The sequence below is a fragment of the Pristis pectinata genome, chromosome 26 (assembly GCF_009764475.1).
Source record: "Pristis pectinata isolate sPriPec2 chromosome 26, sPriPec2.1.pri, whole genome shotgun sequence".
In the NCBI taxonomy this organism is placed as follows: domain Eukaryota; kingdom Metazoa; phylum Chordata; class Chondrichthyes; order Rhinopristiformes; family Pristidae; genus Pristis; species Pristis pectinata.
The window spans coordinates 2,149,423-2,176,055 of NC_067430.1; the positions used below are offsets into that span (position 1 = coordinate 2,149,423).

Below are 26,633 nucleotides of genomic sequence, written 5' to 3' on the forward strand. Positions count from 1 at the left end.
GCTCCAAGTATCGATCCAAGCTCTAAGCTCATCCACCTTGTTCACAACACTCCTTGCGTTAAAATAGACGCATCTCAAGCCTGTCTGAACACGTCCCTTCTATATCACCTGCCCACAGCACCCACTCCCAGCCTCCTCCACTCGAGAGCCAAACACCTCCTCCCCAGTCCCTCCAATACGGATTCCACCCCCCAACAATTGTAGTTTAAACTCTCCCCAGTAGCCTTAACAAACCTCCCAGCCAGTATGTTGGTCCCCCTAGGATTCAAGTGCAACCCGTCCTCTTTGAACAGGTCATACCTGCCCCAAAAGAGGCCCCAATGATCCAGAAAACTGAATCCCTGCTCCTTACTCCAATCCCTCAGCCACGCATTTAACTTCCTCCTCATTCTGTTCCTAGACCCACTGTCGCTTAGCACAGGCAGTAAGCTGGAAATTACTACCTTTGAGGTCCTGCTTCTCAACTTCCTTCCTAATTCTCTATAGTCTCTTTTCAGGATGATGTAAGCCTCTCCATCTGTCATTGTTTGTTCAGTGCTGAGTTTAGGCAAATGTTCTAACCCAATTAGTCCTGTGTCATCAATTTTCAATGAAAGGTTGTTGTGGTGGGAAAGATTTCTGCGCTTATGAGCACCTAGAAAGTTGCTTTATCCTGCAGACAGACTGCAAAGTCTCTGGAGAGAATAGATGACGCAGATAGTGGCCCAGGGTTATCGTTGTTGGTGAAGGGGAAGGGAGGGTTCTTGTTAAGTTGTTTCTTAAAATCCTCTCCCTTCTCAGAAAGTAGAGAGGCTCATGCACCTTCCCTATGATTGCAAGGATTCTCCAGTCTCTCTGTGTAATCGAAAACCCTCATCCCTGATGTCTGACAAATATTGTCTGCATCTTCTTGAAGGCCTTGACATTCTTCCTAAAAAGTAATATCCCTGATTGGGAACAGTAATCCAGCTGAGAACTAACCAGTGCCTTATGAAGGCCGTAGCTCTGCTTTGAAAACTGTAAACCCTCCACTCTCCCTCCAGTTCTGAGGAAGGACCACTGACTGGTTTCCCTTTCCACAGATTCTGATTAACTAGCTGAATTCTTCCTGCATTTTTGTTTATGAAGGCTTAGTATGATTTCCTATGTCTAACAGCAAACTTCTTGTTTTGTGGAAAAGGTGTTAGAAAAGGAAGGTGAGGAGAATGAGACGCTGAGCAAAATGATGGCAAATGAGCAGAAATCAGCACTTCTATGTCTTTTTCAAGATAAAAATAGACCACTCCTAATCAAGTGGCCCGAGGTGAGAGGGTTTGATGATTTTCCTGCTTTTGCTGCATCTGGCAAGTGAAATGTTGGAGCTGATCTTGGTTGTGCAATTGCATATCAGTAACATAAATGTTAAATGGGTGACTTATTTCTTCCATGTAGCAGAAGGACTTAACTTGGATTCTTACCACTTTTCAGAACAATGCAAAACATGCAGCACATGTGAAATAACTGAATTTATATGGAACTTTACCACTCTGCTGTCTTGTAGCATTGCAATTTAGATCAAGTTTAAAGTGCTGCCCATTCACTGCTGCAGTTCTGCATTTGCAACATTCCATCAAGAGCAATGCTATGAACGATCAGTTCATTTGCTATTTGATGATATGGGTTGTTGGAGAACTTCTTATTCTTAAAGTTTTGCTGAATTGCCTTTGTGCATTAATGTCAGCATCATCCGCAGGATGCCCCCTTGTGCAGTTTACACATGAGATAGGAAGGGACTGACAGTGTATAAATGGCACAGAACATTTATAAGCATTAAAAAAATTTTGTTTCTGCCACAAAAATGGCTATAAGGTAAGCTGAATTTTTGTTTAAAACTTCCAGATTCCCTACTTTGGCAAATTCTAAGAATAAATTAAAGAAAAATAAGCTGAAAATTTTCAGGCTTGCATGAATACATCAATTATGAGATGCGGCAAGTGTCAGGACCACCCAGTCATAGTGGAAGTGGAGTGTCCTTGGCCTATGGAGTGCAGAGAATTTCATGACTGTTCCTACAACTTTATATGTTATAAAATGTTTTTTTAAAATTTTTGGCTACAGTACTTCTCTCAGGATCATTCCACCAGAAGGTTATCAGACCCAGAGTCAGTTTCTTGAGAGTAGATGTGGCATTCCTGTAGGCCATTATGAAAGAGGAGGAGCAGCTCAGGAGAGGCAGGCATCATTTCCAACAATGACGCTCTTAAGATATTTAGGGACCACCTGCATGAATTCCAGGACACACTGTCGTGGTTGCACTGCTTTGATGCTGTGAGGATGACCACCCCACTTAACTTCAAGGATTCTGGGTCACCTTGGGTGATGGATAAAAAATCAGCCAGGGTCCAGTATGGGTGCATACATGCTGGGATCATTGGCACCATTTGTAGGAGAAATGGCACCAATGACCATGTATTCCATTTCTCTTACAAAACAGTGCTTAAGCGGAGAAGATCTCAAGGCATGATTTGAAGAAAAGCAGAGGAGTTTTCACCAAGATCCTGACCAATGTTTATTCCTCAACCTGTATTTACTGTAACAGACTATCTGTTCTTCATACATTGCTCTTTATGGTACAATGCTGTGCACAAAGTAGCTGCCATGCTGCCTTCATTGCAGAAGCAGCTCTTGATGTTAAAGAAGGTGGTATATGATCAATCTATCTCATTCATTTGAAAATTGCCTATTAGTGGAAGTTGCAGAGTAATCTGGGTGAAATTGGTCCTGTAAATATATAATTGTTTGATGTAAAATCGAGTCATCACCTTTTGAGAATTTGAGAAGATTTGTGAATAATAATGAAAGTTAGCGAGGTTCTGTTCTGAAAAGGGGAGATTTCAAAGTGACTTGATTTGTTCCTCTGAACACTACAAAGAGAAAATTTTCTGGTCAGTCAGACACCTTTTTCATTGTTGCTTCAGTTTACAAGTATCAGTGAGCAAAATTCAAAAAAGTAATATGGAATGGAGGACAATGGAAATAAGTTACCACAATTATTAAATGCAGTTTATGCAATTAGTTGTGTTTGTGCAGAGAAAGGAAGGAGCAAAAGGTAAGTAAAGCTGGTACAGATGGAATAGAAAGATGCTCACTTGTCCGGGAGGACTTTGTCTGTTCCATGAATGTCTTAACATTACTGAATGTAAAAAGTATTAATTGGTTAATTTTCTGAAGTTGTTCTAAGTTAACACACTTCTGAAAGCTTATTCTTCATTAAAACTAGAAGATATAATCAGTTCTCATTGTTACTGAAAAGCACAAGAACAATCCTCAAATCCAATTCTACGATTGAGCAGCATTATAAGGAGGTATGGAATTTAACAAAATTAGTGAAAGGGCAGAGGTGATGGATTGTTACATAAATCATATTAAAGAGAAGGAAATAGGGCTCTTGACAAATTGGTTGTTCCCAGATGACCTAATATTCTTGTCATTTGGAAGGGAGCAAAAGCATCCTGGCTCCAGCTTATTAATTCTCATCATGAAGTTCTGGCCTCTGCTCGGGGTCACCTTCCTTGGCAAAGTAATGGAATATTTGTAATGTGGAGAATTGACAACCATAGTTCACAGACAAAATACTCAACTAGTCAGGTAGTGCCTGTGAAAAGAGAAATGGGTCAATAAACTGTCATTGGCATTGATCTGAAAAGTTTTTTTCTCTCTCCACAGATGCTGCCTGATCTGCTGAGCATTTCCAGCATTTTTTGTTAAATACTACAGAATTGGGTTCAGCCAGGATAACAGCAGGCTTTCAGGAACAATAAAAATATTAACAATAAGATTGATCAGTGGCAAAATTATACTAAAGAAGGTGTCTTAATATTTGTAACCATTATGGCTAATGGTTTTTATTAAAATATGGCCTCATTTCTCATACATTTCCAAAGATCAATAGAAAATTGTTTTGTCTAACTTAATTTAATAACATAACCATGTGATTTTTTTTTTATTTACAGTTCCTTAATTTGTTTTCCAGGACACTGATGTTCTTTATGTTGTTTCCCAGTTTTTTGTTGAAGAATGGAAGAAGTTTATCAGGTGATTTTTTTTTGTGTGTTTTTTATATCAGTTCTGTATTATATATTTTGGCTGTTGTGATAAAATCAGATTAGTTTCTAAACTCTGTTGAAAAATAACTATTCTTTTTAATAATTGGAATGGTATCATTTGTATTTTACTTGGAAAGTAGTTTTCCCATTAATCAATTCCACAAATAGACAGCAAAACCCCAAAGGGGTAACACAAGTATCATTTTGTCTTGCCTCGCACATTGCACCTTGGTCAAGGAGTTCACCTAGACACGTTTGCTTATTATCACCAGCACTTAGTCAAAATTGTCCAACTCTTAATTAAATAATTTTAATTACAATTATTATTTTGAAAAATTTTCAAGTCTACAAATTTGTTCTTAAATTTTCAACTTTGGCTCAGCCATTGCTGCAGTTTTCACATTTTGGAATTCATTTTTCTTTCGAGTATTTTTCATCAATAAGCTTTTTTTAAAATCAGAGTGGTGGCCTCACGTTCCAGGGGCATACACGTTCCCGTGCACTCTGAAACGTCAACTCATTCTTGTACCAGCTCCCAATGTTTTAATTTTGAGAAGGGCAGTATTTTTCAGCCTGCCTCTAAGTCTAACTAGACATTGTATATTTTTAAAAGGAGTACTTTAAACAATGAACAATCCAGCTCTTGACATGTGTTGAATGGAGTATTCATCATTTTGTTTTAATTCTACCTGGACTTACGTGCTCATTCTAAGTAAATATTTATTATACTCATAACTGATTAAGTGGTTGTATATTGGCTTGAAACTTATTCCACACTATATTTTATAAACTGTAAACTTTATTAAGGCACTTCAATTTAGTATGTGTCTCAAATATTACATATTTATATATAACTTACATATCAAATATTACATATTTAAATAATTCACAAATATTTAAATATTTCACAAATATGTAATATTAGGTTACATATTCTGATTCTTGTAAAGATGTGGATCGTGCTGTAATTTTCTTCCCTCCAAGGAAAAAAATCTGTAGTGTGCATCACTTCTTATAACGAAGAACCTTCACTGTCCAGAATCATTAAAGCTGATCTTCCATGAAGCATCCAAAATGGGGTGGGTTTGGAGGTGGGAGTTGAGAGAAGAGGGGCATGGCTAGTCATCGATGCTTGATTCTTTGCTGAATAAGTAGCATTTCCCTGTTTAAGGAGAGTGCTCTGAACTTGCAATGCAGGAAATTTGTGAACAGAGTTATATGGGCTGGTATAGGATGAAAGAGTGGTGGTTGGCAGAGAACTAGAAAACTTGTTGACAGTGGAGCTTCCAGCCGAAAGAGGCAGGCATAAGGCTATAATCGTACTGACCTCATGCTATTGGAGTGTCCTCCCAGAAATTAAAGTAGAGCCAATATAAGCTGATCTCCATGTAACTTGATGTGTGGCTGAAGTATGCCCCAAATTGTTCATGGTGTTGTCAATTTGGTCTTCAGGAGTGGTTGAGTCCTTCCACGGCATTAACCAAGGAAGCATTAAACTCATTCATACTTCTGTGAAGTCAGCATATGTAAATTCTGTAATTTCCAGAGTAGCCCTATGGTCTAACCTGTCTGCTTATGCAAAGCAATCTCTTAGTACATGAAGTCATAAGTAAAGGAAAATTAAAGTTATTTATTTTGATAGTTGATCACCTGATCACACCCCAGACGTGCAAACGCACACACAGAACCTCCCACATTATTTGTCTTTCTCTAACTCGGTAAAGTGAAAAGTTTCCTGCTTTGCTTTCAGTTCCTCACCAAGTCTGTTAGGCCTTCTTGCACTTAATTGACTAGAATAGTACTACAGTTCCACAACATGCCCCGATATGCCCAAAGGTGGAGAAAGACTATAACAAGTGAGATGCCAAGAAGTTATGTTTGCATCTGTTTGTAAGATGCTTAATTAATTTTTATGTTCAGAAATGTTATTGCTGGAGGACATTGTTTATGGTGTGTAATTAATTAGTCCAGTAAATCAATAAATACGTACTTTAAACACTTAATGGATTGCTGCATTTAAACTAAAAACTGGATATATATAACAGTAAAATATTACCCCAGAGTAGTGTTAATTAACTAGGCCAACATTTTTGTTTTTGCTTATTCCCTTTTATCAGTCTTCTGATTTTTTTTTCATTCATTAATGGAATGAGGGTGTTGCTGGAATATGAATATTTATTGGCTTTCAGAAGGTGTGGTGAGCTGCCACCTTTTATCACTGCAATCCTTCTGACATCAGTGTACCCAGAGTGCTGCTGTGCAGGAAATTCTATGATTTGGAACCAGCAGTGGTGAAGAAATGACAATAAATATCCAAATTAAATGGTTTGCAACTTGCTGAAGGATAACCTGCAAGCTCCACAGTCTTTGTCCTCTTTAGTGGTAGAGATGGCTGGTTTTGGTGCTATCCAAGCAGCTGTGGCAAGTAACTGCCTGTAAGTGCCCGCACTGCCTTGTGCATGGTGATGGAATATGTTGGACAGTGAATTGAGTGTTGGTCAAATGGACACCTTGTCCTGGAGTTGTTGAAGCAATGCAAGTATGACCAGCAATATATTTCCAAGAGAGGAAAGGGTGCATATTGGGATTCTTAAGTTTGTGGTGTTCCCATGTGTTTGTTGGACAATAGAGGTCATGGGTTTGAGAGGTGCTGTCGGAATAGCATAGGTGAGAAACTGTAGTCCATTTCCAAGATGGTACACTGGCCACTATTCTTCAGGGGTGGTAAGTAAATGGTTAATGTGAATCAGAATCAGGTTTATTATCACTGACGTATGTCGTGAAATTTGTTGTTTTGCAGCAGCAGTACAGTGCAAGACATAGAAATTATTATAAGTGGCATACGTAAATAAATAGTGCGAAAGAGGAATAACAAGGTAGTGTTCATGAACCATTCAAAAATCTGATGGCGGAGAGGAAGCTGTTCCTAAAATGTTGAGTGTAGGTCTTCAGGTTCCTGTACTTCCTCCCCGATGATAATAACACGGAGGGCATATCCCAGATGGTGGGGTCCCTTAATCATGCATGCCGCCTTCTTGAGGCATCATCTCCTGAAGTTATCCTCAATGGCGGGGAGGATTGTGCCCGTGATGGAGCTGGCTGAGTCTACAACCCTCTGTAGCCTCTTTTGATCCTGCGCATTGGAGCCTCCATACCAGGTGGTGATGCAACCAGTCAGAATGCTCTCCACTGTACATTGGTAGTAATTTGCAAGAGTCTTTGGTGACATACCAAATCTCCTCAAATTCATAATGAAGTACAGCCTTCTTCGTGACTGCATCAGTGTGTTGGGCCCAAGTTTGATCCTCTGAGATGTTGACACCCAGGAACTTGAAGCTGCTCACTCTTTCCACTGCTGACCCCTCAATGAGGACTGGTGTGTGTTCTCCTGATTTCCCCTTCCTGAAGTTCACACTCCATTCCTTGGTCTTGCTGATGTTGAGTGTGAGGTTGTTGTTGCGACACCACTCAACCAGCTGATCTACTTCACTCCTGTACGCCTCCTCATTGCCATCGGATATTCTGCCCACAACAGTGGTGTCATTGGCAAATTTATAGATGGCGTTTGAGCTGTGCCTAGCCACGCAGTCATGAGTGTAGAGAGAGTAGAGCAGTGGGCTAAGCACGCATCCTTGAGATGCACCTGTGTTGATTGTCAGCGAGGAGGAGACGTTATTACTGATCCCCACTGACTGGTCTCCCAATGAGGAAGTCGAGGATCCAGTTGCAGAGGAGGCACAGAGGCCCAAGTTTTGAAGCTTGTTGATTAGTACTGAGGGGATGGTGTTGAACGCCGAGCTGTAATCGATAAACAGAAGCCTGACATATGTTTTGCTGTTGTCTAGGTGCTCCAAAGCCGAGTGGCGAGCCAGTGAGATTGTGTCTGTTGTAGTGATATGCAAATTGCAGCAGGTCCAGGTCATTGCTCAGGCAGGAGTTAATTCCACCCATGACCAACATCTCAAAGTACTTCATCACAGTAGATGTGAGTGCTGCCAGGCGATAGCTTTTGAGGCAGCTCACCCTGCTCTTCTTGGGCACTGGTCTGATTGATGCCCTTTTGAAGTAGGTGGGAACCTCCGACTGCAGCAGTGAGAGGTTGAAGATGTCCTTAAACATTTCAGCCAGTTGGTCAGCGCACATTTCAGAACCCTGCCACATACACCGTCGGGGCCTGATGCCTTGCGAGGGTTTGCCCTCTTGAAGGATGTTCTGATGTTTGCCTCCGAGACAGATCACAGGATTGCCAGATACTGTGGGGATTCGCACAGGTTTAGAGTTATTCTCCATTTCAAAGCGTGAATAAAAGGCGTTGAGCTCATCAGGGAGTGAGGCGTCACTGCCATTTATGCTGTTAGGTTTCGCCTTATAGGAAGTAATGGCATGCAGACCCTGCCACAGCCGTCGTGCATCCGCTTGCGTCTCTAGCTTCACACGGAATTGCCTTTTTGCTCTCACGATGGCCTTCCATAGATCGTACCTGGACTTCTTGTAGGGTTCTGGATTGCTGGTCTTGAACACCACACATTGAGCCCTCAGCAGACTACGAATCCCCTGGTTCATCCAGGGCTTCTGGTTTGGGAAAATTCGTTATGCTCTCGACGGCACACACTCAACCACGCAGGTCTTGATGAAGTCAGTGATGGCCGTGGCATATTCATTTCAGATCCAAAGATGAATCCTTGAATACGTTCCATTCCACTGATTCAAAGCAGTCCTGTAAATGCTCCTCCGGCTCCCTTGACCAAACCTTCGCGGTCCTCACCACTGGTGCTGCGGTCTTCAGTCTCTGCCCTTATGTTGGGAGTAGAAGTAGAGCCAGGTGATTGGACTTGCCAAAGTGTGGGTGCGGGATGGCACAGTAGGTGTTCTTGGTGGTCGTGTAACAGTGATAAAGTGTGTTGGCTTCTCTGGTTCTGCAGTGACATGTTGGTGGTAGTTGGTCAGAGACTTCACGCTGGGCTGGTTGAAGTCCCCCACGATGATCGGGAAGGCATCAGGGTGCGCTGTCTCGTGACTGCTGATCACGGTGCTCAGCTCCTCCAGTGCCAGCTTGACATTTGCCAGGGGTGGAATGTACACTGCTACCAGGATGACGGCGGAGAACTCCCTCAGCAGATCGAAAGGATGACACTTGACCGTCAGACGTTCTAGATCAGCGGAGAAGGACTGTGACAGAACTGACACGTCTGTGCACCATTACCTGATGCCGTCGTCCGGTCCATGTGGTGGGTGGTGAAGCCCTCGGGCTGGAGAGCTGTGTTCAGAGTGCTGGGGGTGAGCCATGTCTCTGTGAAGCAGAGTACACAACAGTCCCTGATGTCCCTCTGGTACTGTTGTATTGATCTGAGGTCTTCAATTTTATTTTCTAGAGACTGTACATCAGCCAGGAGGATGGTAGGGAAGGGGGGGCCTTAGGACCCTGCACTTCAGTTTTAGCTGCAGCCACGCTTCCTGAGACAATGGAGGCATTCCCTGACCTTCCAGCTGCTGCACTCACTCCCGGGGCGGTCTGGAGCCCCGAGGCTGCCGGTTCTGAAGATTACAAGTTCTTTTAAATAACTTGAAACCATGTTACTTGCTGCAGTCTCTGTGGCTGCAGATCTCAGCCGTAGTGGTTGTAAACAGGAGTATTTAATAATTCCCTTGGGAGCTGCACACAAAAAGTCGGCCCTCTGCAGTGCCAGCTGTGGTGCTATAACCACAGCTGTGGTGCTATAAGTGGTTTTGTCCTGGATGGTGTTGAACACCTTGAGGAATGTTGGAGCTGTACTCCCAGCAAATGGAGAGTATTCCATCACACTCTTGACTTGTACCTTGCAGATAGTGGAAAGGGTTTGGGGTGTCAGCAGGTGAGTCATTCACTTCAGGACACCAAACCTCTTACCTGCTCTTATAGCCGTTGTTCTTGTGTAGCTGGCCCAGCTGAGTTTCTGCGTGACACTTGGTGTTGGTAATGCCATTGAATGTCAAGGATAAGTGGTTAGACTCCATTGTAGATGGTCGTTGTCTGGCGCTTGTGTGGTATGAATAGTACTTGACACTTACCAGGCAGTGCTTAATTGTTGTCTATGTCTTGGTGTGTCCAGGCACGGGCTACTACATTTGCTGATGAGTTGGAATAGAATAGAACATTGTTTAATCATCAGCAAACATCCCTAGCTCTGACCTTGTGAGGGAAAGAAAAACATTGATGAAGCAGCTCAGTTGCAGTGATGTCTTAGGGCTGAGGTGATTGACACTCCCTTTGTCTGAGATATGACTCCAATCAGTGGCGAGTTTACTCCTCAATTGGCTTATCTAAGCAAGACATACCAGGGTAATTGTTCATGTTGTCAGATAGATGTAGGCATGGTAACAGTACTGGAACAGCTTGGATAGGGGAACAGCCAATTCTGGATATTTGAAATATAAACAAAACATGCTAGAAGTGCTCAATCGGTCAGGCACCTCTGTGGAAAGAGAGAAGTTTCAGGTTGAAGGTCCTTCATCAATTCTGAAGAATGTTTCTCTTTCCACAGATGCTACCTGACCTGCTGGCTGTAGTCAGCATTTTGTTTTCATTTCAAATTTCCAGCATATCTAGTGTTTTGATTCTGTATGTTGTCTTGTTTCATGGCCTTGGTGGTATCCAATGGTCTCATCTGTTTCTTGATATCACATGGAGCGAATTAAATTGGCTGAGGACTAGCTTCTGTGATGCTGGGGATTTCAAGTAATTGAGCGACATGGACTAACTACTTTTGGCTGAACGTGTTGCAAATGTTACAACTTTCTTTGGTGCGCACATGCTGGGGCCTGCCACCATTGAGAATGGGGATCTTCTTGGAGCTGCTATTGCTAGTTAGCTGTTGTCCAAGGCCATTGACAGCTGAATGTGTCAGGATAGCAGAGCTCTGATCCGATCTGTTGGTGACTGCGTTGCTTAGTTTTTGCATGCTGCTTTTGCTCTGTAGCTGAGATGTAGTTTTTTTTATTGTAGTTTCACCAGGTTGACATTTATTTTTTGTACACCTGGTACTGTCCACAGTACGTTCTTCTACACTCCTCATTTACAAAGGTCTGCTGGCTGATGGTAATAGTTGAATAAGGGGTATATCAAGTTACAATTGTGGTGGAATGCAATTCTGCTGATGGCTCACAGAACTTGTCAGATCCACAATTTTATCCTGCCAGATCTGTTTTTAATCTATCCCATTTAACCAATGGCAGTGCTGCATTGCATGATGTTCTTAATGTGAACACAGGACTTTCAGCAAGATACTTGTGGTGGATATTCTTATCAGTATAGTTGTAGACAGGTGAATCTGCACCAGGTAGATTGGCAAACACACTTTAAAGTAGGTTTATCCCTCAGGTTTGCTGATCCCTTCTCGAACCAGAAACATTAACTTTCCACAGGTTCTGCTGAGTTTTTCCACATTTTCTCTTTTTCTTATAGACCTATTCTGTAAGCCCTGCCCTTCAGGATAAGCCAAGTTGGTCAGCAGTTGTGATAATGAACCACTCATCAGAGTAGGGTGGCACAATGGCACAGCAGTTAGTACTGCTGTCTCACAGCTCTGGGGACCTAGGTTTGATCCTCATTTCTAGTGTTGTCTGTGGGAGTTTGTATGTTCTCCCAATGACACCATGAGTTTCTGCAGTACCCCAGTTTCCTTCCTCATCCCAGAGATTTGCTGGTAGGTTAATTGACCACTGTGAAGTTAACCCCAGAATAGGTAAGTGGTAAAAGAAAGGGGAATTGATGAGCTTTGAGAGAGAATAAGTTGCAGGGGTACAAGTGAATAAGGAGAGAGGGAATGGGAATGATTAGATTACTCTGCTGGGAGCAAGCATAGAGTCACTGAGTCATAATAAATAAGGAAGATGTTGAAATCCCTTATCTGTGGTCTTTCTGCTTATTATATACTTCAAGTTTTAAACATTGAGGAGGACTGATTCATCAGCTGAGGGTTAATGGTAGATAATATTCCCCGCTTGGGCAATGGCATGTGTGGTTAAGTTATTGGATCTATTGTCTGGAGTCTACGATACTGATTCAGCAATGTGAATTCAAACCTCACCATATCAACTGGGAATTTAAATGGATTGAATTAAATAATCAGTTTTTTTTAAAAAAGAGAATGCTTTTCTGAATAATGATAATCATATAACTTATGAATTTCCTTCAAAACAAATCTGGTTTACTAATGTCATTCAGGGAAGGAAACCTGCTTTCCCAGTCCAGATCTAAAGCAGATATGGTGGCACAGTGGTACACTGTGACCTGATTATGTTATTTATAATGGTTTAAAGTTTTCCTGAAATTAATTGATGTGGTTCAAAAGCTAAATTGGAGAAGAATATTAGTCTCTTTAGCATTATGCATAAATGCCAAATTTTAAGGTGTAAAATGCTGAAATTGACTTATCACTATTAGCCTCCTGCAGAAATGGTGGTTGGGAACGAGTTACAGGAAGAACAGGAGATATGATGCACGTAAACAGTTCTGCTGTGCATTGTTTGTATTGATTGCTTTGATCCAAATCAGGCACAATAAATGATTTAGAGTTATGAAATGCTAGTCGTTGCGTGTGGGGAAGGAAGGCCACCTTAAGGTTTAAGAATGTTGTGGTTGAATACCATACTTTAAACCTTTAGCAAGATTGAAGGAACGTTGATGGAGCTTGTGCTGGCAGCTTGTCTCTGTTGGTGAAAGCTGAACAGAATAGCTTCAGCTTTCTCAGTATTGGTTATAATTAAGTTACCTCAACTAGGTTCACCAAGTACCTTGCATCGGACAACCTAGCACCAATGGTGGTCCAATATAGATGGAAGGGATATCATTACAAAGCCCCATCAGTACACTTGGTCAAAGTGATACCTTTGACTAGCAGGCATAAGATACAGAGCAGAAACATACCATGTAAGGCTACAATCTAAACAGAAACGTTGAAGTAATTTTCCAGTTTAATATTGTTCGCATGTAAAGTTGTCCTTCAGTGTAGAGTGTATTACATTGCTGTAAATCCCTCCTCTGTCTACTTTCATTTGGTTCTGTTTGCTGAAGGAAGCCAACGAAATGCAGTCCTGTATCATCTGTGGGCAACAATGCACTTCTCTGTCCGCATGGAGGCCTCATGTTTACGGCAGAGTCAATGACCAAAGAGGATTCAAAACAGTGAGTCTTACTCCATCATTTGCACTATTTGTGGTTATAGTATTTTAAATATTTTCTTGTATGTACTTTGTTGAAATCTGATTTTAAAAAAAAAGGTAATGTATAGGATCTCACTTGTGCAGTCTCCACATACAGTAAATGAAAGGTATTACCTTCATATGGAAGAGATTCTTAAAAGACTGAAATGCAAAGCAGAGAAAATTAGATTTTAGTTGTATACCTCTTTGATAGGACCTGACCTGGAGTGCGGTGTTCAGTTTTGGGAGCACACCTTGATCTGTCTTCTTGAGTGCAGTGTATATTACTTAGGGCTGTAGAGATTTTAATTCGGAGGGCAGATTGCATGAATAAGGCCTTTGTTTCCTTCAGAAGATTTAAGGGTACCTTGACTGAGATGTTTAAAATTATGAAATAGATTTTAAAGATTACTGTAAATAAACTATTACCTCCTGGAAAAATCAAAAAACAGACATAATCTTAAAATTAAAGGTAGGCTGTTCAGGAGCAAGTTCTGAAAGCAGTTTTCACTTTAAAAAAAACTGAGTAGATATCTGAATATGCACCCCCCCCCCCCCTCCCCACCCTGACAAAGTAAGATTTTATTACCTATGGGTATTGAAGGGTATGGAGCAGAATCTCAAATTGAGTGTGAGTTGAGGTACAGATTGGCCAAAACCCAACTGAATTCCAAACCAAGAACTGTGTGGTTGTTCACAGAATTCTGCGGCTAAGCATCCACTCCAGGCTTACTACCTGGGGGCATTTAGTTCTTTTTTTCTCTCTCCATAATCCATAAACTATCTTCCTTAAAACTTGTGGTACTTCCTCCTTAATTCTCTCCTCTACTGCATACAACACTTGTGAAATAACCCATTTCTCTAACCTGATCAATTTTGTTCCAATGTCAGATCTCAGCTTTGAGGTCTCCTATGGCACAAATTCTAATAATTAGTACCAAAAACTGTCTCATTCTGCATTGCTAAATCTTTTAGTTGTTTCCTTACGATTCCCACAACAGTCCTACAAGTTGTCCCCAAAGCACTGGGTTGTTGTCATTAGTCTTTGTCTTTTATCTTTTGGTGAATGTGTAAAGTACAAGAACATAAGCTGGCATCTGGCTTGGCTATGGTGCATATGTTAAAGAATTTGTGAATGTGTATTATTAGGACTTGAAGGTGAAAAATGTTCACCATTATAAAGTAAATGGTTCTGAACTTTTATTGTGGTAGAATCGAGAATATTACATATTGCGGGTCAGAATAAAGTATTCATCAATTTTTAACTGACTAAACCTCTTACAATTTTAAGTTTACTTTTTGTTCCAATGGATTTCTTCCATATCACTAACTTAGGGTTTCAGTGTAAGGCCTCGAAGTTTTACTCCCTCATTTTAGGCAAAAATAATGAAAGAAGATTACATTTATGCAATCTCTTCAGTATGGCAAAACATCACAAGAATGCAATTATTTCTTTCCTAAACTGCAGATGTTCGTGGAGAGTTTACTGGTGTTGGCCAGTGTATGGCATGTACCTTTCCTCCCTGACCACTTAGTATTATTTTGACCAGATTTACTTTAGCACCTCAGGATATCTAGGCATTCACAATGCTTTGTTCCAATCTACTCAGGTGGTGTAGACCATTGCAGAATCGCATTTGTGTTTCTGTGTGATTTTTTTCGGTATACATCACCGCAGGGTGTGAATCCACAACTCCCTACAAAACACTGTAGGAATACCTTTGCCAGAAAGACTGCTGCAATTCAAGATGACTCTCCACTATCTTTTTAACCGCAATTAGAGATGGACAATAAGTCTGGCCTTGTCAATGTTGCCTACATCCTATAAAATTAATTTGAAAAAGCACCTCCATATGCTACCTTGACAATTCCAATCCACTTCTGGTTCTCCCATGAATTTAGAGGGTGTCCCAGCTCCCATTCAAGCAACAGCTCAGTTCTAAAGTTCTTACCTTTGCTTTCAAGTTGGTTATTGCTTTGCATCTTCCTGTTTTGGCAGTCTCTAACCCCCAGGCCCTCAAGCTACCAATGATTCTCCAGTTGTGGCTTCTTGCACATCCCCGATTTTAATCACTTGACCATTGTTGGGAATACCTTCAACAGCCTAGGTCCAAAGCTTTTGGAATTTTCTCTCTCTAACCATGCATCTCTCTGCCTCACTCATCCTATCTCATGGCCAAGCTGTTGGCTATCTGCCCTGAGATCCCTGAAATTGTTTGCTGATCCTCTTTGGAAGCATCTCAGGACATTTTACAATAATAAAAGTGTTACATAACTTTAATTTGTTGTCATTGAATACAGCACTTAAGCAATTCATGGGTTCTACTTACCTTACCCTTTGTAAAGTTCAATACATACAGACAAAGCTGTTTCTCAGCCTCCATTATTCTCTTTCTGATGACATGTACATCTGTGTTCTGCTTATTGCTTAAGATTAGTAGTTTCTCAGACCCATTAAATCAATATGTTTGTACTCTTGCAAAGAACATGAATCTTGTGTCTGATTGCAGCTGTGATGCCACTGACTTTCAACAAGTATCGGTAAATGGATCGAGGATCTGATGGCAGCTGTGCTTCTTCTCTCAAAGACAGAAACATATCTTTGCTTGTTTATTTTACTTCATAAGGTGCATGTATTTTTGGAAGGAGACAGTTATGGCCATTCATTATTTGTGGGGGCAGTGTCTGAAATATATTCAAAGAATAATGCTGGAAGTGACTGGAGTAGCCAGTTACTTCCATAAGCTAGGAAAGTAGTGATTACTGTTTTCATGTGAACAGCTGGTATATTTAATGCTTTGGTATATTTAATGCTTGGCCATCTTGACCTAAGATCAATGATAATATTTAAGTCTGTATGTGGGTGGTGTACTGCTACAACATTTCCCACAACCTCTGAGATTTTGATCATTTAATGTTTCATTGTTTTAGATGAACACTTTTTCAAAATTCAATAACCTGTATCTTCCTTTGCACAGTGTAGCTCTGATATGGCCAAGTGAATGGGAAATCATCCACAAATTATTTGTTGTTGATAACACAATTAAAGTCATTCGACTGATGAAAACTGGAGAGACCGGAACTGTACAGTTGGAATATAGCACCAGTCCTGGTAAGGCAGTTTCCCATGATGTTTGTCAGGAATTTTGTTCCATTGAATAACTTACATTAATTACAGAAACTTATATCCTTGGTGTCAGAGGTATGCTACTTCCTCTAGTCCCAATATAAACTGCATGTGGCTAATCTAATCATTTAGCTCATCAACGTAATTCTACTTATTTTAACCACACTGTTTGCAGTTGTTTAAAATCTTTGCTATAAGTAATGTTTTGTATATGTTCAATGTGAGGTACAGCATACAGCCGGGTAATCTGGGCATATAAAATGAAAGTATGCAGTTTGCATGGTCAGAGAGTTGCCTCCATTTCAACTATGTGCTGAATAATCTTAATGTAGGTTCAAAAAAAAGCTTTAAGGATCCAACTGCAATTGGACATAATCTCTGCCATTTATTCCCTCAAGCCTGTTTCACCGAAAGAATGGTGAAACCAAGCCTGTGACTTAACTCCCACATTTGCTTATATTCTTTGATATTAATCTCAGATTTAAACTAAATAAATGATTCTGATTTAGTTGCCATTTACGAGGTCTGATTTTTTTTTCACTGTGCCTCTTAAATTCTGGACTCTCCATCCAAAAGAACTAGTTCTGATTAGTCGTCTTGAAAATTTCAATAAACCACCTTCTAGTTTGAAATTCTAATTTGAATAATCTATCCTTAATTTTTACATTTTGGACTCTGCAGTTATTCTGGCAAAGCCACATTGCTCTCCCTTGATGGCCAGTATTTACCTCATCCATTGTGGTGCCTAGAACAGCCCAGTGTTCCATGTATCGTCTACCCAGAGTCTGTATAGCTCCAGCATAACATCTACCCCTTGTATTTTAATTCTCACACTGTTTTAAACCAACATTCCATAAGTCTTTTTGATCATTTTCTATACCTGGTCAGCATATTTTAATGACCTTTGCACATGGATCCCTAAGTTTCTCTGGACCACCATTTGTTACAGCTTTTCACTTTTTAGAAGTACTGTTGTTATTTCAGGTCAGTTTGTCTACATTGATATCTATTTCTTACAGTTTTGCTAACTTAATATTTATAATGATATTATCTCTTTGTAATTCAATTTGTACTGCTTACAGTGCAGCTCATCATTGGCAGATGTGGGATACATGGCTCTCTGTTCCATCATGTCCACATGCTGTCAGTGCTCGGACTTTCAAAAATTCTTGCTGAATGTTATTGATCATAATTTCCTATTTGACCAGCGGCCTATAATCTTTATTTTTTCCCATGGTTCAACCAGTCTGCTAAGCCAGTCAATACTTGCCTTTGATTCCATGAGTTTCAAATTAAATTAAGTCTAATGAGAGATTTTATCAGATGCCTATGCAAGAATATAAATAAATAACTTTCACATTCACTGTCTGCTACTTTAGCCACATCTTCAAAAAAACATTAGGTTCCTCTATGACCTACCCTCACTTGCTAATCTACTCTGATCACATCACTGAACCTGCAACTTCAACGAAAGAAGTGAAACAACCCATTTGTCCCTTTAGTGTTTCACTCCAGGCTACGTTTATTTTCAAATGCAAAATGCTGAATAAGACAGCATTTTTGGGTCGAATTTCCAGACTGTAGTGTTGGTTTTGTTCTCCAACTGTTGGAGAAAGCTGTAAGTGGAAGCTGTAGCCAAATTAGTTATATGAACAGCTAATAGGACTAGCTGGAACAGGTAATTTAGGTCCATGATTTTAGATCTGCCTTATTCTTCGTATCACTAAGAGCACAGATAGGTATTTTAAGTTTAAAGGTCATTAGCTTTTACTTTGCTTTTTGACATGTAGGTCTTTGTGGAGAATGTCGGGAAGGATTGCTCTGCCAACAGCAGCGGGATTTAAGAGAGTATACTCAGGCCACCATATATATCCGTAAAGTGGTGGAGAGTATAAAGGTGAGATGTTTTTGTGAATTATATTCCTGAAACGGATCCTGTAGTTTAACTAATGACAGTCACTAAAAACAAACTGTAGTCTGGCCACAGGACTTGGGCAGTGAGCAGTATGATCTGTCACAATATCTTTGTAATTTGCAGTGCACTTACAGGTCCTCCTCAGCTTGCGTACACCCAATTTATGTACAGCCCGTACACATAACCGGGCATTTGGGAGACCATGGGATGAATTTGCCAGCTTCTGTGGGGCTGCATGCCTCTTCTGCTCTCTAAGAGCTTGGTTCATGGCAGCATTTCCGGCTTGCAAACTGTTCGGGTTACGAACAGTTCACAGGAACGGAACCATATTTTGTATTGTCTACTTGCTATATGGAAATTAGATTTTTGCTAATCTTGCACCAAGATCCTGTTTGAAGCACCACAGCTGTGCACACCAAAGCAACAGCTATATATAACTTAGGGTAAATGAATAGATGTGAGAGTACATTGAACCTGTGCACATTCAATCCTGAAGCTATAAAGTTACACACATTTCCCTCATTAGTTCATGGACCATATTGAGGAATGTATTAGGGAAGTATTAAATAGGGGCCTGTTTATTCAGCGGAAGTGAAGGTGAATGTCAGCACTTAGTTCTAAATTAGAATTTGGGAAATTCTTCAAATAAATTAATTGTGGATTTTGTTCCTGTGCAGAATTAATACAATACTCTGCCATGCCACTGCTGAAAATTTATCATAATTGACCCAGACAATCTCAATAATATTTTAGAAATTAGTTTAGGAATCTGTTCTCTTTTGGATGCAATCTCTGCACTGTCCATACAAACAGACAGAGATGACTGCTTTATGACCAAGAATGTCTGAAAGCAACTTTGAAGAAAAATTCTGCGCTAGTTAAGATTTAATGACCTATGACTATTACATTCAGATTTTAATTGAGCAACGTGGAAATTTAATTTTTCTCAATTTTTTTGAAAGATCCATGACCAGTATTATTGCTACGATTCACCTCCACTGGCAGAATTCCCTTGGACCAGAATCTCCCCTTGTACGCACTTTTGCCAGTTTCACTCTGATTGCTTTCATTGATGCATAGATAACACTGTGATAAAGGGTAGGTTAGGAAAAAATGTTAAATATTGAAACTTGGATTTAAATAGATTTCAGTTTACGGTATAAAATGTCACTTTGAAGGGCATTTTTTTATGTAGAAAGAAGCACCTGGAAGTGATGGCAATTTTTTTTAAGTGAACAGTAGGTAACAGATGGAATCCTGTAAAAATTGAATACTGATTTAAATTTGCATAGCTAATTTGCGATAAACAGACCCGGCTAATTTTAAATACAACTATTTCATATGCGATCACCATGAATACCTTTGTATTTATAATATATTTTTTTTTATTTAGCCGTAAACATTTTACCTTCTGTTTACCTTGCTACAAGGCTCGCCTCCATGCCATGCCACTCCAAGAGAAAATTGTTCCAACTTCACAAGTTGAGCTGGACAAGCAGTCAGTTCCGATTCCCAACTTGACACCTGGTGCACCTGTCTTGTTTTAAATTCCTTGGAGCACCTGAGCTACTTATTCCATATGATTGTGCAAAATGTGATGCAGTAGAGTTTGAAATAATTTTTCAAAGTATGAAGTAAGGCTTGTATTTGGCCTTGCCGATATCACAGATGCCAGTAATTGTAATTTGAATTGTATAACTTCACCTCATTTTCTCCAAACTTATTAGGAGCGAGATTTGCAGTGAGCATTAAATTGCAGATTTTTAAAAGAAAAACAGGCTTTCTAATAGCCTCTGTTAATTTCATTTAGTTTGTTTTAAAATTAATGCCACTAGACTACATGTGAAGTATAATTGAAGGAATTAAAAGAATTAAAGACTTCAAATTAATTAAAAGGATCAGTGACTCTACCGACCTTTGTTACATAATATATGAACATCAGAATTTTACACATGAGAAACCTTCCACATATCCTCTGCAGTCTGAGATTTTAAAAATGGGAATGATGAAAATTTGAGAAAAATACTGTCTGATGTATTCCTGAGCGGATTATGCACAGGGAATTTTTAGACTGTGGTTATGTTACCTACAGAACAATAAAACAAGTTTAAACATGGAATATTCATGTATTAGACTGCAGCATGTTATTATATGTAACAGTAGGGTAGATAGTAGAACCTCCGACTGGATGTTTAGATTTTGAAAAAGGCATTCATTAAATAACTGTACAATAAGGCTGTAACGTGCTCAGTTATAGTGGGTATTGTGCAAACTTGGGTAGAGGATTGGATAAAAGGACACATGGCAGCAAGTAGCTGAAGAAGAATTTTTTTTAAATCTGCAGATGCTGCAAATCTGAAATAAAAATAGAAAATGCTGGAATCACACAACACACAGGGTCTCCAATCTGTTTCACTGTCCACGGGTGCTGCCTGACCCGCTGAGTATTTCCAGCATTTTCAATTTTTATCTTATATTAGCAACAAGTAGATTTAAGCTTGTCAGGCTAATACAGTGTCATGCAGATCAGTGTTGGGCCTCAACTATTTTCAATCTAGATGAAAAAGTTTGGTAACAATACAGAACTAACTGGAAAAGAAGCTTCAAGGAGAATATAGAAGCCCAGAAACTGAATTGCCTGTTTGTGCACAATGTGATACAGTGTTGTCAGACAATTCTTCATGCAGGACTATCATGTGCTCCTTGGAGTCTCTGACTTTCCTTTCAGGTCTACCATGCATTGAATGTGCATTGGACGTGTGCTTCCTTGCAAATGGATGCCGCTTCTGAGATTCCCATTGAGGAGTAGGACATGCAAAACCTGATTATGTTTTTACCTGCACGCAGTAGCAGTTTGCAACAGTTGTTCCTCCGGACAACATTCGTGGGCTGGCTGTACACTGCTTCTTTAGAACATGGTTCCAGGCACTGAGGGTGTGTAAAGAAGTAAAGGACTTTCAATTCCTACAATGCCATAAGCACTCTCATGGGATCAGAATGTGACATTGGACTGTTGTGATATCCTCCCAGATCCCTGCCTATCCTGGTGAAAGCCATCCTAAGACATAAGAAATGGAAGCAAGAGCAGGCATTTGGCCCCTCATGCTTGTTCTGCCATTCAAGAAGATTGTGGGTGATCTTTTACTTCAATGCCACTTTCCTGCACTAATCTCATAGAAAAACATTGTCTGCTCCCTAATCACTGAATTGACCTCCTGTGAGGCATTGGTTTGTTCTTGCAGAACAGTAGTCTACTTGTGCTGGAGATGAGCTCGTTGCTGGCAGCAGCAGGCTATGGCTGAGATGTCAGAGTGGTACAAGAGCTTTGGCCTTGATCTGTGAGGTGGGGGAAGCAGAAACCTGCTGTTCTGCTGCCAAATTGTGATGGTAGCTTCCAGCAAAGTGTGTTTCACCTGCAGAGTAGAAGTGGTGTTCTGCATAACTTCCTACAAGAATTTTGAAGTGTGCTGCTCCGTGCGCCAGTCATCTTGCATTGGCAGTCTGGGGTGGAAGGGTCTTAAATGTTGCTGCCTGTCAAGGAGTGTAGAGAGGGAGTAAGAGGGGAGAGATTATAACTGTCTGTCAGGAAGTGAATGTTCCTGCTTGGCTGTCAGGGAGTATGTCGGAAGGAGAGCTGTTGGCTGAGTGAAGCGTAGTGTTCGAGCTGAAGGCAGCACATCAGCAACATGTGTAGGTTTATAGATGTCCCACCTTCACCTATCTTGTGGGCTGTGTGGCCCAGTCATGCCCTATTTCCTGTGTTCTTATATTCTAAAGCAGAATAATTGTATGCTTGGCTTAAAGTATAACTGGTTAATATATAATATTGTCATATGATCATTGCATTATTCCTCAGGTGATGAAAGAAGGTGCACCAGAGCTAAATCTGAGTGGTTCTGAGGCTGAGGAAGACAGAGAGGAAGGCAAAGTAGAAGGAGAGAAGGATCCTGACTTCAGCCAGGTAGTATGCATTTGATTTCATATGAAGTAATGTGTCACAAAAGAGTGACTACAAAATCCCATTGAGGCCCAGTTCTGATGAAAGGTCTTCAACCTGAAAGGCTGAGTCTGTTTCTCTTCCCACAGATGCGGCCTGACCTGCTGAGTACTTCCCAACATCTGTTTTTATTTTAGATTTACAGCATCTGAGGGTTTTTTTTAATATAGCTTATAATACAACCTGAACCTGTATCACTGCCTATGTTATTGGCATTATCTGAGATTTGTAGCTGGAGTCTTAAGCTTTTAAAATAAGCACTTTAAGATCAAAATTCATATTTAAAGCGTGTATATCCACAATTGTGTGCATTTGTATTTAGCTAGTACAGTAGAATGATACAGTTTATGTGATAGTTGAAAAATATACTCAGGCAACACCAGAGCTGAGAAGTATTGCAAACCTGTTCATTGTATATCTCATACAAAAAGTACCTTCAAATATTAAGTTTTGTTTTCTTCGATGTATTTCAAAATTCCATGTCAAATGATTTGGAATTATTCCCCTCCATATTCCACTGGTAAGATGGCATGTACCTGTTACAATGCACAGTGTCAATTTCACAATGCCTAATTAATACACCAGATATTTGGAACTAAAGAAATTATTTTGAGTATTCTCAAGCAGCAGGGCCAAGATAAATCATTTAGCAGGTCATTAGAGGGACAGTTTTAGAGAATGTTTTGACTGCATTATGTAATCATCTTCCACTACAACTTGAACTACCTTGAGATTATATTCACACTGGCAGACAATTGGATTATCAATCAGCAGCTTTAGAGACAAATTAATGTTCAAACCTAATCTTTGATCAGATATTAATAACATTACAACTGAACAGTTTTTAAAAAGAAACTGGAAATGATCGGTAAGCAAACACAAGAGCGTGCGTAGAATTTGTATCTGACGATCTAGACAAGGTAGGCAACAGCTGACCAGTGAAAAAGTACAAGGAATTAAATAGTGATGTCATCTGCAGCCTGAACATGAAATGTCACTCCATGTGCTATACTGATTGGATGCACATGGAATTGAAAGGGTATTTTTTTCCTTTTATATAGCTGCATGTTGAGCTACAGTTCCAAACTTCTGTTTCAGAGTAATGGAGCAAAGCGGCGAAAATTGACACACCCTTGTATTGGTAGTGGCAGCAGCACATACTATAAACAGGGAATTCGACGCAGTACACGGCATAGAGTCCGAGGGGAAAAGGAGCTCATTGTGTCAGCCAATCAGACTCTCAAAGAGTTGAAAATACAGGTAAAAATGCTTCCATGTGTTTTTGGAAAATTATAGTTTCTGGTTTTAAATGACGTGCAGTCCTGTTAATATAGCCATCAGATTTATGCCTGATTTAATCAGTAGAGTAAAATACCAGGAGAACCAATTATATCACACGTTTATAAGTAATTTTAAAAGGCAGTTGGACATCTGGAGTAAGAAAGCAGATTAATAGAGTTCAGATCTGTCAAAATATATTGGGCATTTTGGATCATTTTATGACCTGAAAATCTTTATTTATAATAGTCATACAGCATGGAAATGTGCCAGCCATCAAGTACTTGTCTCTGCTAATCCTATTTTTCAGCACTCATCCTGTAGCCTTCGATGCAGTGGCTTATCTTTTATAATTCTTTTATTAGTATTATAAATTTTTTCCTGCACTGTTATGGTTTTAATTAGTAGCATCTCTGAGCACGTGGTCTGAGTCATTGATGGTATTGATAGGTTCTGTTAAGAATTTACTAAAGCAAAACTCAATTTGCTCATTAGCTTAATAAAATGTAGTGTTGTGGGACCAGTTTTATTTTGGTTGCATTAGGGTTAATGATTAGAAGTTAATATAATAGTGTTAATACATTAGAAGTAATTCGGTTTTTAAAAAATATTTGTTTACGTGAATGACGTTAGAGCAGTATGAAAGAGCAGAAATGAAAACTCTACAGATAAAGCAAATCTACAATTCAAATTGATGCTATAGGGAATGAACTGTTGTTCCTGCGATATGGACACTGATGTACAGTATCCCAATGAGAGATACCAATGGGGTGCCAAAGTTACAAAATTTCTAATATAAAATAATTATTGCTGATATTCTAATTCCTAAAGCAGTGGTCAAATAAACTATGTTTTGTATTAAGAATTCACTTTTTGAATGCATCCAGAAGTATTTTTCTGTTATATTGGTGTTAATAAATAAATATTATTATATGAATGAACACGTTATAGTTCTGCTGATGATAATGCTAAGCATGTAGATTGTCCACGTGAGGAATTCCTGACTTAATGCTGCCCCTATAACTCCTCCTTCTGTAGATCATGCATGCATTTTCTGTTGCACCATTTGATCAGAACTTGTCACTGGAAGGACGGATGCTAACTGATGACACTGCCACACTGGGTAACCTGGGAGTCATCCCAGAGTCAGTAATCCTATTAAAGGTACTGTTATCTGACCTTTAGTGAATCTTGTTACTGGTGACATCATCCTGCTTTTGTTTATTAAAGCCATGATTTATTCTTTATATGTTGATTTCAATGTAGTCAATTAACAATAAGAAGAGATGAGATATCTTTATTAGTCATATGTACATCGAAACACACAGTGAAATGCATCTTTTTTGCGGAGAGTGTTCTGGGGGCAGAATTATCCAACGTATTAACTTTATGATCTGTTATTCTCTAGCAGTATTCTATACATCTGATCTCAGCTTTTGTTTATAATGAACAACATTTGATGAGATCTTCATTCTTCAGCTGCTTTATTAGTGCAGTTATAGCTACATGCATTCCTTAAGGAAAAATAAGGCCACTATAATTGTACTGCCTTTAACCCACTGAAATGCTTTGGTTTGAAATCACCGAAGAGGCTCTAAATTTAAACCTCTTGTAATCATGACATTTATAATGTGAGGCCTTTTGTGCTGATTCTTCCAGCATCTAATCCATTTCCATAACTTTCTCCCATATCTATCTATATTTACACTTCCGAGTTACGTACCTAGTTGTTTATTCTAAAGTATTTCGACATAGTTAACCAATTTCAAATGGCTGTCAAACTTTTACATTAAAAAAAATTGAAATAGACTTTAAATGAATAATATAAGTAGAAGGCAATTAATTCTAGCACAGGCCTCGGGATGCTTCCCAATCACGAGCCTGGTTATCTTTTACCTGAACGTACTCTTTTCATTCTCTCTTGATGTGACTGCATTATCTTTAGAAGTGTGCGCCATAAATTTCAAACATTTCTCTTAATCCAACAAAACAATTGCCTGCTTTAAAAAAAAACATGTAGATGCAATCCATCTTGTATCCTTTTTCTGTAAGCTTTGATTTCTAGAACAAAAACAGGTTAATTAGCTAGTACAATTACCTGTGTTGATTTTCTATTTATCCTAGTCTTAGTGTTTGCTAATTTCATCCTATAGTTCAGCCACAAACCAGGTAAGTCCAACTGGACTACGATTTTCCATTCCATATCAGCAATACAAAAGCAGAAAATTTCTCCATTTTTTAGCTGTAGTTTAATTTGTTCTTGATCGTTAAAAAGTCACTTGAAGTGACAACATGTGCCAATTTAATCTAGAGACACTTGATTGATCATAAAATGTTACGGTGTAAGTTTTTGGCAAGTATTCTGAATTTGTTTTCATTATCTCCTATACTTAAGGCTGATGAACCAATTGCTGATTATACAGCAATGGATGATATAATGCAAGGTAAGAGATTTTATTTATAGATTTATCAATGTAACTTGTCAATTCAACTTAATTTTCCATATAAAGTAAGCAATGGCAATTTCAGTAGAGGATTATAATCCATAAAATTATTTTAATTCCTAAAATTTAATAAAGAACAAAATATTATTGTATTCACTTTTTTTATTTTACAAATTGAGTTTTCTGATATTATAATGTGTTTTGTTAATCTGCAACTCTTAATTAACATTTCACTCCTTTTCCAGTGTGTATGCCTGAAGAGGGTTTTAAAGGTGAGTTTTTAAAAAATACTGAAAGTAAGTTTGTGACTCAACACTATAAATATGTCTTTGCAGTCTATCTGTCAATTTCTTTGGGTACATAATTGCCCAAAATATTAGTAAATGATTTGGCAAACGTCAGTCCCCCATGTAATTGATGTCTGTTTTGAATCTGAATTGTTAGCCCAAGCATTGATATTGATAATCTGGTGAAATTGAGATGCCTGTGATTATTCTGCCCGCTATCAGTAAGGCTACAGAAAGTTTCATGTTTTGGATGTTGCTTGCCTGATCTAGTAACCTAGATTATCAGAGAGAAATAACACACCTGCTTTTCGCTCTTTTTGTTGATAGCATGAGGGAGATAT

General features: G+C 39.3%; 1 protein-coding gene across 2 annotated transcripts in view; it reads left to right on the top strand.

Moving 5' to 3' along the window:
* Positions 1–26,633, top strand: part of usp48 (ubiquitin specific peptidase 48) — a 133,010-nt gene that overhangs the window by 105,289 nt on the left and 1,088 nt on the right. Inside the window, exons 17-26 of one of the 2 annotated variants that reach the window (XM_052039261.1) lie at positions 1,160–1,282; positions 3,992–4,053; positions 13,117–13,227; positions 16,223–16,356; positions 18,162–18,268; positions 22,143–22,247; positions 23,382–23,543; positions 24,600–24,725; positions 25,957–26,005; positions 26,251–26,277. In XM_052039261.1, the coding sequence (XP_051895221.1) occupies positions 1,160–1,282; positions 3,992–4,053; positions 13,117–13,227; positions 16,223–16,356; positions 18,162–18,268; positions 22,143–22,247; positions 23,382–23,543; positions 24,600–24,725; positions 25,957–26,005; positions 26,251–26,277 (1,006 nt within the window). The remainder of the gene's footprint in view (positions 1–1,159; positions 1,283–3,991; positions 4,054–13,116; positions 13,228–16,222; positions 16,357–18,161; positions 18,269–22,142; positions 22,248–23,381; positions 23,544–24,599; positions 24,726–25,956; positions 26,006–26,250; positions 26,278–26,633) is intronic. The other variant, XM_052039262.1, reaches the window with a different exon arrangement.